The sequence below is a fragment of the Eimeria tenella genome, genomic scaffold (genome assembly GCF_000499545.2).
Source record: "Eimeria tenella Houghton genomic scaffold, Eth_scaff8, whole genome shotgun sequence".
In the NCBI taxonomy this organism is placed as follows: Eukaryota; Apicomplexa; class Conoidasida; order Eucoccidiorida; family Eimeriidae; genus Eimeria; species Eimeria tenella.
In genome coordinates this window covers 89,248-101,648 of record NW_013543455.1, presented here as the reverse complement: position 1 = coordinate 101,648, position 12,401 = coordinate 89,248, and the positions used below count along the sequence as shown (strand labels likewise).

General features: G+C 50.3%; 1 protein-coding gene across 1 annotated transcript; it reads left to right on the top strand.

The window, feature by feature from the left end:
• Positions 1-467: 467 nt before the first annotated feature.
• ETH_00031210 (proteasome subunit beta type 3, putative) lies at positions 468-2,269 on the top strand (the record flags this gene model as incomplete). The annotated part of the gene is made up of 5 exons (XM_013378243.1): positions 468-470; positions 699-880; positions 1,191-1,479; positions 1,954-2,048; positions 2,221-2,269. 5 exons carry the CDS (start codon positions 468-470, stop codon positions 2,267-2,269), a joined length of 618 nt encoding a protein of 205 aa, XP_013233697.1.
• Positions 2,270-12,401: the final 10,132 nt, after the last annotated feature.

The window sequence follows — 12,401 nt, the reverse complement described above, 5'->3', positions numbered from 1 at the left end:
TCCCATTCCTCCAGCAGCTCTAGCTGCTGCTGCTCCAGCCGCCGTTACTGCTACGGCTGCTTACTATGTAACCAAAAAATTCTGTCTTACTAATAAGAATAGATCTGAGCGAGGCTCTTGCACCGCACTTCTGCAGCTTCCCCCACTTGCTTGGCTCCGGCAGACCAGCAACAGCGGGAGGGATCGTTGCCGCAGTTGCTGTTGCTGTTACTGTTACTGTCTCCTTGCCGCCGCGGTAACTATCTTTTATGCCTATTTTTAAGGTCGCACCAAGGCTTAGTAAGTTCCATTGCTGTCCTTCTGCAGCAGCAGCACGACCCCTTCATGCTATCTGTGTCTCATCAGCTGCAGCAGCAGCAGCAGCAGAAGCAGCTAGGAGCCGCCATAGCAGGAGCCACAAGAAGCGTTAGGGGCTTTATTCAGGACTTGTGCATTATTGAGGTCTTTATATCATTACTCATTTGAAAATGGTAAGCGGGGTTGCCTTGTAGCGATCCTCAGCCTGTGAGGCCTGCCGCTAAGAGCACATGCGGCTTACAGCAACAGCGTCGGAGCAGTGTCAACAACAAGACGCCTTGTTTCCATATAGGGATCCCCTCAATGCACAAGAGGTGCTGGTGCCTGCGTGACTCAATAGGAACACGACAATCCTTGCGCTCCTTTCTGTGACGGTTGCTGTCCATGGTGTGTGTCTTCAGGATGAGTACAACGGAAGCGCTGTGGTGGCAATGGCAGGTGACCGCTGTGTGGGCATTGCTGCTGATCGTCGACTAGGAATAAATCGATTCAATACTATAAGCAATGAGTTCGACAAGTGCTTCAAAGTAAACCAACAGTGCTTTGTCGCCTTCCCAGGGCTAGCCACAGATGTGCAGACAATGTAAGTGCGCTTTGAAGAGGTAAACTGAAACCTGTGCACTTGTGTTTGCATGGTCTTGAACTGAAATAATTTGATTTCCGAAGGCACCTAGCTCCACGCAACTGTGCTTGTCTCGGTGCAAAAGGTGACAGAATGAAACAAGAATGCATTTAAATCGGGGAGGGGTAGACGCAAGTCAGCAAAGACGGAAGGCGACGAGCAAGTATCATGGAGCAGAAGCAAAGGATAGAGCCTCGACAAGCAACCAAAGATAGAAAGAAGCACCAAAACCCAGCCGAAGATGCTGCCGTAACGGTTGTGTTTGTTTCAGGCATAAGGAGTTGCGCTTCCGTTGCAATCTGCTGCTGCTGCGTGAAGACCTTCCCTGGATGACCCCCTCGCTTGTGTCGTCTTTGATATCGTCCATGTTGTATGAGCGTCGCTTTGCTCCTTTCTTCGTGTCTCCTGTTGTTGCCGGGTTAGAGAAGGACACGCATAAACCGTTTCTAGCAGGTTTCGACTGCATTGGGGCTGCCTGCAAAGCGGAGGACTTCATTGCCAACGGCACAGCCAAAGAACAGCTCGCAGGCATATGCGAGGCAATGTGGAGACCTAAAATGGTCAGCTTCACGTTGATCAGCTATGGTCATATTTTTGCCGGCTGTTTTCGATTTTGCCATGGGTTTTGTCTGCTGCTGTATTTGCATTCGCTTCTGCGTATCATGTGTGCTTGGTTTCCGTACAGCATGCCACCGTCTTCATTGTTTTCCCTTAGGAACACTCGCTGTTCTTCTTTGAAACTTCGTGCCTCGTGTCTTCACCTGGGTGATTCTGCTGTGGCTCTGTCTGCTCTTTTCTTTCCTTCTCTGTAACCTTCTTCTGGTGCGTGGTCTGTTTTGGTCCGATATGTATGTCTGTTTTGTCGCAGCTTGTCACTGTCACAGGCTACTTCACTCCTTCCTCTTCTGTTGCAATCTGTCTCTCTAACTGGTCGCTTCAGCCCATCTCTTCCCCCACCACTGCGTGAGCAGCGCATTGTAGTTCCTTTGCCTTCCTCGTCAATTTTACTCGCTGCATTTGTTTTCTACCTGTAGGGAGAGGAGGAGCTCTTGGAGACCCTTTCACAGTGCCTCCTTGCTGGTGTGGACAGGGATTGCGTGTCAGGCTGGGGTGGGGTCGTTCACGTTGTGTAAGTTGCTGCTGCTGCTTTTACTGCCGTTTTCACTGTTGCTGCAGCAGCCAGTGGTGCAGCTGGTGCTGTTGTAGCTGTACGCGTTTCCTGTTACTGGACCGGAGCGATTACACCACAAAGGATTTAAGTGGTATCACACGAAGCTGCTGCTGCGCTGCTGCTTTTGCAGGACTCCTGAGAAGATTATAACTCGCCTTCTGAAAGGCCGCATGGATTGATCTGTGGGTTGATCTATGTTTTGGCGTCGTTCCGCTTATCGGGTGCACGCAGTGGAACTATCATAGAAAGTCTGTAGGACGAGTTCTTTCAACTCGTCCGTGGCTGCTGTGGGCACCTGAGGGTCCTGGCACCGTGAACTATTCTTTCTTATCACGACTGTATGTTTACAAGTCCGTGGAATTAACACGCGCTGTAGGATTGTTAGTCCGCGGGGGGGAGCTGGAGTTCACGCTTGTGGGCTTCCCCCTTTCCCTTATAAGAACAGGCATTTGTACGCTGCACACTAGGCTTCGAAGTTGTATAAGCTCAGCTAAGGCCGTTTAGTTCCGGCTTAAAGTTGTCACTTACTCGGGTTGCATCACGTTCATCATTCCGCCTTGTGTCAGTTAAATTTGTCTTTTATCCTTTGAGAGCACGCATATTTGGCAGGTTGCGACTTACTGCTACTCTCGCTTTTTACCAGCGATTTAGCATGTTTGAAGCTTGAGCTTTGAGCCCAGGATTAGTTGCCTTGCTATGTCATGTGAGTCCTCGTCATCCACTTACAAAGTAGCCGCCGGCAGTGTGCGGCTGGCAGTTTTTGACTTTAGTTTTGATCTAATGCTTGGCAGTAGTAGACGATTCATGAATCAGTGACTTTGATTGATGAAGTTGTTGATGTATTTTTTCTGTATATAGGATGTTTGAGGAATAGTTAACAAACTTTACGATAACTACTTGCGGGATTTACGAGGTCATTGGTGAATTTAGAGGCAATTAAGCACAGATTGGCTGAAGCAGTGTGTACAAAAGTTCTAATTAGACTGACGGACATAAATTGAAGACGGAGGGCGGTCCGAATATTGTCAGAGCTGAGGTGGCTTCTCTTCAATTTGTGATGCTGGTGTCTAAATAGGGCTTTGATGATCTCCTAGTCGTCATTTCATGCAGCAAGAGCACTGAACACAAAAATTTTCAGTCGCATCATCCGGCAACAAAACTGCTGGCACGCCCTCTATGAGCATTCATACGCCTCTGGAAGCCTAAATTTTCTAATCTAATATGATGGACCTGACAGACACTCCCCAGAATCATATAATAAAGTCGAACATCTAGAAAGGCTGCTAGTAGTCTGAGGGCAGTATGCATGAGGCTCTGATGTTGTGCAGCTTATATCGTGCGTTTCCCCGTGATGAAGATCACCCACAATGAAGGGAATCTGGGCAGGGTAAGCAGTGTCAAGTTCTAAATTGCCTTGTAGTCCTATTTGCTTCTGCGCTGGTTTTTGAATGGTATACTCACCATGGCTGGCGTCAAGCGCTAAGCTCCTTGTGAAGAAGAGACCCTCTGGTCCCCTGCAGGCCTGTGCTCGTTTTGTGTATTGTGCAAAGTTCACTGTGGAAGTACCAAACGTGCAGATGAATCCCCAATCGGTTTGCAAGATGGCGCAGGTGCAATAAGATTAAGATCGCGCATCCGCAGTAAGATTAGGACGAAAACACACCCGCGAAATAATGTGCCTTTCTCACAAAATTATGAAGCACGGGTGCACATGGTGACGCCAGCGCATCTTGTTCGCGGATTTTTCTTGTCTGTTCATATGCAAAAAAATGCGGAATTATCAGCTTGTTTGCATAGTGTGTTGTTCCGTGCACATGTTGTCACCGAGGCAGTTTCTCGAAGAAACTGCCTCGCTGACAGCAATTTGCAAAATAGGCCCATTTTGTGCATTCAATGGACTTGCCATGGGGTGCTAGCGCCGAAACTCACCACTGATCCTGTAGCACGGAATAAACCAAGGGCTTTTTAATGCTATCTCTGCTGGTTCCCATTCTCTTCGCTACTCCTCTGGTACAGCCATAAAAGGCTTTGAAGCAATTTTGTGCTAGAGATACCAACCTAGACCACCGAGGCTGCTATACTACAAGTTGCTACACATTACTGGTTTGAGTTACCAGAGCAGCGTGCTAGCCTACACAAGCAAGAACGCCTTGTGAGCCGTGTTATGTTTCATTAGAGTGACTATGCCTTGAATTGGTCTAAAAGGCACCAAGTTTTCATTACGTAACGTAAGGCATAGCAATGTCACAAACTTCGGGCAGTACAGTTGGTAGGTCACACTGCGCTATCTCTAAACTGAACTGATGACTAGCATATCAGCTCGAATATTTCCGATTTGTGGGAGCTTAATTTCAACAGCTTTTTCCCCATAAATCCGTTCCAGTTTTGGTGCCCACGAGAGGGAACAAGAGGAAAGGGTAGACCAGCTCCGAACACTAACCCAGGGAAGCGAAATCGACACCGTCGTACAGTACATAGCACCATGAGGTACTGATTTGAGTATAAAATTCCTTTCTAGCGTATCTAAAATGTTCAAATATCCTTAGATAGTGCTACTCGTAAGCGATCATTTCAGTGGATTCGTACGGGGCCCTGTTCGGGTTCAATGTCTGTCTATTCAGGCAGAGCCATATCCCAGCCCAGACAAACGAAACGGTCCCATGCAGCCTAGAAATTCCTGAAGAAATAGAAGAATTATGCCATTCGTGGCATAGTGCTTGGGGGTCCGGCAGTGTGTGGTTCTCTCTTCGCGCGGAGCCAATTGCTCTGACCAGTCCGAGTCGAGGAAAAGAGTCCCTGTATGAAGACGGTTCCAGTTCTTTAGTGCCTCTGCGGGAAGCTTCTAATTGATAATGCATTTGTTTAGCGTCTCCGCAGCATGATTTCGACAGGTCTTACTGAGCAGAAACCAGGAACAGTCTACGGCATCGGGCGTGAAAGGCAATCGATCCTGCCAGCAGAACCATCTAAGACAGCTATACAGCGAAATATGAGGCTTAGGCTTAGCATGAGGGACGGGAAATTGCTCTTTTTCCTGAGCATTTTGTTTGTTGAATTTGCGAATGGCGCTGGGAAGTGCACACAATACTATCATAATACTGTCGGCTCTCCTGACTTCACTAAGCCGCTCCACCGGAGCGCTAGCCTATCCTCTTCGGATAACCAGAGCAGCTTGACTCTACCCAGGGCTAGATGGTTTCGGGAGCCAGAGAGGCGTCCACGGGCCGTCTTCGCACTTGGTGCCATAGCAGTGGTTCTGGCTGCAACGTTTCTGGTACTACGTTGTTTTCGAATGCTTAAGGGAAACTCAGGCTTTGCAACAATAACAAGGAACTTAAAGGGAGATTTGGAGATGGGCGGTGCCGACTGCACTGTGAGTTGCCTTTAGCTGATGATGGTATAGTCTCCCTTCTTTTACAGAAAAGCTGGCGGCAATCCTGTTTCCAGTATATTGCGACGACCAATCGACTTTATACCTCTATGCTGTCACTAAGAACTGAAAAGAGAATTTCACAAATTTGAGGGGCAGCAGTGTTCAAAGCGTCTGAGCGGTGTGGAGCTTCACGCCAAAACTCATTCCTTGGCAGAAATGCACCGACTAAGAGACGGTGTCTCATGCTTTTCCACGCTCGTGCTCAACCAGCAAACTCCCAGACAGTGAACAGAGAAGCGGATGCAGGTGGCGCATGACACATCAAATGTGGCCTCTGGTATTCTGGGTTTAGGGAGCCACTGCTTTGGCAAATGTACTCACATAGTACAATCGGTCAGGCAGCAAGCTTGTGAACAGGAGATTGTGAGGACGATTGATTTTAGGCAGTGAAATTCGCACTTTGATTGCGACTTCAAAGGAGAATAAAGCGAATGCTGTAGGGGATAGAATAAAACATGCGCGTTTGCTGGCGTCAATATATAGCGCTATCCTATTCGTTATGCCAATTGGCCTTGAGTAGTTGTGGAGCCGTGTAAAGAGAGCACGGATAAAAACTGAGGTGCAGCAGTGCTAATAGCGCCACGTCCAGTCAGTAGATAGCCCTGCACCTCGGCGACAATGCTCCGTAAAAAAGCACACGCTGTGTTCAATGGTTCCCGAAGCGCGAGGTCTGGTGCTGAATGAACTCGTGCGCTGCGGTGAGTCGGAAGAAGGAAAACGTGAATGGTGTTCGCGTCTCAAGACAGAAGTTGCTGTTAGTTAAAAAGTGCTGTTAGGTCTACCTGTTGGCATTGCTTTGGTCTCTTCTACTGAGGGAAGGAAGTGAATGGCTGATTAGCTCATCCTTAAAGATATGCTTCTCGTGCAAGTATCATGGGTGCGAGTTTCGTCAAAGGGCACTGAAAGGGAAATTTAGATGCTGATGATGCACAAATAAAACGAACACATTCAAAATTGATTGCCCTTTCGAAGCTCCGCACATTTGCAATTGGCGAGAACGTGGTGGTGAAATAATATCCCTGTATGCACAGGAGGTGGGCAAAACATCATTCAAATCGAATGAACTTCGCGTCAAGACAATTGGGTTTTCAACATGGGCTCACATTAGTAGATACGACGCCCTGGCAAGAACGTCAGCGTTACTACCAGGCATCCCTATTACGTGAAGGCATTCGGAGTAGTCCCACGACCCAGACTAAATATGACGTTATTCCCCCAAAGCATCGCACGAGAACATCAGCACCGCTTACCTGACCCAGCGTTTCACAATGAGAACGTCAAGTAGCGAAGTGGTTATAGGAGACAAGGGCAGGACAACAACGATGATACGCTGGAGTCACGCCGTTGCATTCAACTAAAAGCAACAGTCTCTGGATAGTAGCCTTTGCACGCTCACGCGCACGGGCCTTCTGCTCAAACATCTGCCAAAGGTCCTGTGGATGAAATGGAGACTGCAAGAAAAAAGCAGGTGGCAGCACAGGAACGAACAAGGTACTTGACAAAGTCCATGCAAGGCTTTGTACGCAGTACGGATGAATGGAGTGTGCCGACGGCTAACGTGGTTTTGGTGCATACGCGGTGTTGAGTGAGACGTGGGAGAGCACTTCAGGCGACGTGCGTAAAGGCAGCCGCGTGTGAATAGACGTGTTCGGCGTTTTGGGGAGACGGGAGTCTGTTTTTGCACGAATGAGTTGAAGATTGGAAAGGAAAAGCAGGTGGCAGTAGAGGAACGAACAAGGTACTTGGCGAGGCCATGCAAGGCTGTTGGGAATGATTGACCTCCCTGGAGTCTTGCAGCGTGAGCATGTTGCTGCGCCGTGTACAGAAATGTGTAGGGTGTGATTGAGAGAGTTCTTTTATATTTAGAACGTGCGAAAATTTTCTGCTCCTCTAGAGATTCACTCGGAACGTGTAGTAGTAGGAAGGAACGTTTTGCACGTCGTGACTTTGAGAAGCTTTGGTGAGCCGTCGCAGGCGAGCACGCTAAGTGAGCGTTGTCGTTTTGAGCTTGGACGTCCTGTAGTTGGATGGAGCAAACACGTTTGGTCGTTAGAAGAGGCTGCTGTCTGAGTGATTTGCGTGACGGCGTCACAGGAGGTGAATTTCATGCAGTGTAACGCCTCCAACAGGATGGAATTGGGTGCAGAAGTGTGACGAGCTTGTTGACGACGCTTCGTGGTACGAGTCGTGCACTGGCTGTGCGACCGCCTTTGCAGTTCACCATCGAGGCAGTGTCCACGGAAGCGGGGCGTGACAGAGCTGCTCGGTGTTGACTTGCCAACATAGCTGGAGGGGGCATCATTTCGAAATTGTGCACGTGGCGAGACGCCCCAAGATCATCGACGTGAGACTGTCAGGACGATGGCTGACGAAATTATTGGGGATGTGGACACGGCAGACTGCGGCCTGGAGTGTGCTGTGCCGATGCTCCAGAGTTGCGTTGATGCATGAAAACACCAGTGAGAATGCAGACGTTGCGAGTTGCCGTAGTGCTGATGTCTTTAGTGTGAGTTGAAGCGCTTCGGAAGGTTCGCCGTGTTGACTCTAGATCTGCGCGACGGTTGTTTGCGTATCTTCGTGTCGGTAGCTGGTGACCTGGTGAGTGTGTGAATTCGTACGCAGTAGGCGAATTTGTGGGCAGCAGGGATGAATGGAGCGTGCCGAGGGCTAACGTGGTTTTGGTGCATACGCGGTGTTGAGTGAGACGTGGGAGAGCACTTCAGGCGACGTGCGTAAAGGCAGCCGCGTGTGAATAGACGTGTTCGGTGTTTTGGGGAGACGGGAGTCTGTTTTTGCACGAATGAGTTGAAGATTGGAAAGGAAAAGCAGGTGGCAGTAGAGGAACGAACAAGGTACTTGGCGAGGCCATGCAAGACTGTTGGGAATGATTGACCTCCCTGGAGTCTTGCAGCGTGAGCATGTTGCTGCGCCGTGTACAGAAATGTGTAGGGTGTGATTGAGAGAGTTCTTTTATATTTAGAACGTGCGAAAATTTTCTGCTCCTCTAGAGATTCACTCGGAACGTGTAGTAGTAGGAAGAAACGTTTTGCACGTCGTGACTTTGAGAAGCTTTGGTGAGCCGTCGCAGGCGAGCATGCTAAGTGAGCGTTGTCGTTTTGAGCTTGGACGTCCTGTAGTTGGATGGAGCAAACACGTTTGGTCGTTAGAAGAGGCTGCTGTCTGAGTGATTTGCGTGACAGCGTCACAGGAGGTGAATTTCATGCAGTGTAACGCCTCCAACAGGATGGAATTGGGTGCAGAAGTGTGACGAGCTTGTTGACGACGCTTCGTGGTACGAGTTGTGCACTGGCTGTGCGACCGCCTTTGCAGTTCACCATCGAGGCAGTGTCCACGGAAGCGGGGCGTGACAGAGCTGCTCGGTGTTGACTTGCCAACATAGCTGGAGGGGGCATCATTTCGAAATTGTGCACGTGGCGAGACGCCCCAAGATCATCGACGTGAGACTGTCAGGACGATGGCTGACGAAATTATTGGGGATGTGGACACGGCAGACTGCGGCCTGGAGTGTGCTGTGCCGATGCTCCAGAGTTGCGTTGATGCATGAAAGCACCAGTGAGAATGCAGACGTTGCGAGTTGCCGTAGTGCTGATGTCTTTAGTGTGAGTTGAAGCGCTTCGGAAGGTTCGCCGTGTTGACTCTAGATCTGCGCGACGGTTGTTTGCGTATCTTCGTGTCGGTAGCTGGTGACCTGGTGAGTGTGTGAATTCGTACGCAGTAGGCGAATTTGTGGGCAGCAGGGATGAATGGAGCGTGCCGAGGGCTAACGTGGTTTTGGTGCATACGCGGTGTTGAGTGAGACGTGGGAGAGCACTTCAGGCGACGTGCGTAAAGGCAGCCGCGTGTGAATAGACGTGTTCGGCGTTTTGGGGAGACGGGAGTCTGTTTTTGCACGAATGAGTTGAAGATTGGAAAGGAAAAGCAGGTGGCAGTAGAGGAACGAGCAAGGTACTTGGCGAGGCCATGCAAGACTGTTGGGAATGATTGACCTCCCTGGAGTCTTGCAGCGTGAGCATGTTGCTGCGCCGTGTACAGAAATGTGTAGGGTGTGATTGAGAGAGTTCTTTTATATTTAGAACGTGCGAAAATTTTCTGCTCCTCTAGAGATTCACTCGGAACGTGTAGTAGTAGGAAGGAACGTTTTGCACGTCGTGACTTTGAGAAGCTTTGGTGAGCCGTCGCAGGCGAGCATGCTAAGTGAGCGTTGTCGTTTTGAGCTTGGACGTCCTGTAGTTGGATGGAGCAAACACGTTTGGTCGTTAGAAGAGGCTGCTGTCTGAGTGATTTGCGTGACGGCGTCACAGGAGGTGAATTTCATGCAGTGTAACGCCTCCAACAGGATGGAATTGGCTGCAGAAGTGTGACGAGCTTGTTGACGACGCTTCGTGGTACGAGTTGTGCACTGGCTGTGCGACCGCCTTTGCAGTTCACCATCGAGGCAGTGTCCACGGAAGCGGGGCGTGACAGAGCTGCTCGGTGTTGACTTGCCAACATAGCTGGAGGGGGCATCATTTCGAAATTGTGCACGTGGCGAGACGCCCCAAGATCATCGACGTGAGACTGTCAGGACGATGGCTGACGAAATTATTGGGGATGTGGACACGGCAGACTGCGGCCTGGAGTGTGCTGTGCCGATGCTCCAGAGTTGCGTTGATGCATGAAACCACCAGTGAGAATGCAGACGTTGCGAGTTGCCGTAGTGCTGATGTCTTTAGTGTGAGTTGAAGCGCTTCGGAAGGTTCGCCGTGTTGACTCTAGATCTGCGCGACGGTTGTTTGCGTATCTTCGTGTCGGTAGCTGGTGACCTGGTGAGTGTGTGAATTCGTACGCAGTAGGCGAATTTGTGGGCAGCAGGGATGAATGGAGCGTGCCGAGGGCTAACGTGGTTTTGGTGCATACGCGGTGTTGAGTGAGACGTGGGAGAGCACTTCAGGCGACGTGCGTAAAGGCAGCCGCGTGTGAATAGACGTGTTCGGCGTTTTGGGGAGACGGGAGTCTGTTTTTGCACGAATGAGTTGAAGATTGGAAAGGAAAAGCAGGTGGCAGTAGAGGAACGAACAAGGTACTTGGCGAGGCCATGCAAGGCTGTTGGGAATGATTGACCTCCCTGGAGTCTTGCAGCGTGAGCATGTTGCTGCGCCGTGTACAGAAATGTGTAGGGTGTGATTGAGAGAGTTCTTTTATATTTAGAACGTGCGAAAATTTTCTGCTCCTCTAGAGATTCACTCGGAACGTGTAGTAGTAGGAAGGAACGTTTTGCACGTCGTGACTTTGAGAAGCTTTGGTGAGCCGTCGCAGGCGAGCACGCTAAGTGAGCGTTGTCGTTTTGAGCTTGGACGTCCTGTAGTTGGATGGAGCAAACACGTTTGGTCGTTAGAAGAGGCTGCTGTCTGAGTGATTTGCGTGACGGCGTCACAGGAGGTGAATTTCATGCAGTGTAACGCCTCCAACAGGATGGAATTGGGTGCAGAAGTGTGACGAGCTTGTTGACGACGCTTCGTGGTACGAGTTGTGCACTGGCTGTGCGACCGCCTTTGCAGTTCACCATCGAGGCAGTGTCCACGGAAGCGGGGCGTGACAGAGCTGCTCGGTGTTGACTTGCCAACATAGCTGGAGGGGGCATCATTTCGAAATTGTGCACGTGGCGAGACGCCCCAAGATCATCGACGTGAGACTGTCAGGACGATGGCTGACGAAATTATTGGGGATGTGGACACGGCAGACTGCGGCCTGGAGTGTGCTGTGCCGATGCTCCAGAGTTGCGTTGATGCATGAAAACACCAGTGAGAATGCAGACGTTGCGAGTTGCCGTAGTGCTGATGTCTTTAGTGTGAGTTGAAGCGCTTCGGAAGGTTCGCCGTGTTGACTCTAGATCTGCGCGACGGTTGTTTGCGTATCTTCGTGTCGGTAGCTGGTGACCTGGTGAGTGTGTGAATTCGTACGCAGTAGGCGAATTTGTGGGCAGCAGGGATGAATGGAGCGTGCCGAGGGCTAACGTGGTTTTGGTGCATACGCGGTGTTGAGTGAGACGTGGGAGAGCACTTCAGGCGACGTGCGTAAAGGCAGCCGCGTGTGAATAGACGTGTTCGGCGTTTTGGGGAGACGGGAGTCTGTTTTTGCACGAATGAGTTGAAGATTGGAAAGGAAAAGCAGGTGGCAGTAGAGGAACGAGCAAGGTACTTGGCGAGGCCATGCAAGACTGTTGGGAATGATTGACCTCCCTGGAGTCTTGCAGCGTGAGCATGTTGCTGCGCCGTGTACAGAAATGTGTAGGGTGTGATTGAGAGAGTTCTTTTATATTTAGAACGTGCGAAAATTTTCTGCTCCTCTAGAGATTCACTCGGAACGTGTAGTAGTAGGAAGGAACGTTTTGCACGTCGTGACTTTGAGAAGCTTTGGTGAGCCGTCGCAGGCGAGCACGCTAAGTGAGCGTTGTCGTTTTGAGCTTGGACGTCCTGTAGTTGGATGGAGCAAACACGTTTGGTCGTTAGAAGAGGCTGCTGTCTGAGTGGTTTGCGTGACGGCGTCACAGGAGGTGAATTTCATGCAGTGTAACGCCTCCAACAGTATGGAATTGGGTGCAGAAGTGTGACGAGCTTGTTGACGACGCTTCGTGGTACGAGTCGTGCACTGGCTGTGCGACCGCCTTTGCAGTTCACCATCGAGGCAGTGTCCACGGAAGCGGGGCGTGACAGAGCTGCTCGGTGTTGACTTGCCAACATAGCTGGAGGGGGCATCATTTCGAAATTGTGCACGTGGCGAGACGCCCCAAGATCATCGACGTGAGACTGTCAGGACGATGGCTGACGAAATTATTGGGGATGTGGACACGGCAGACTGCGGCCTGGAGTGTGCTGTGC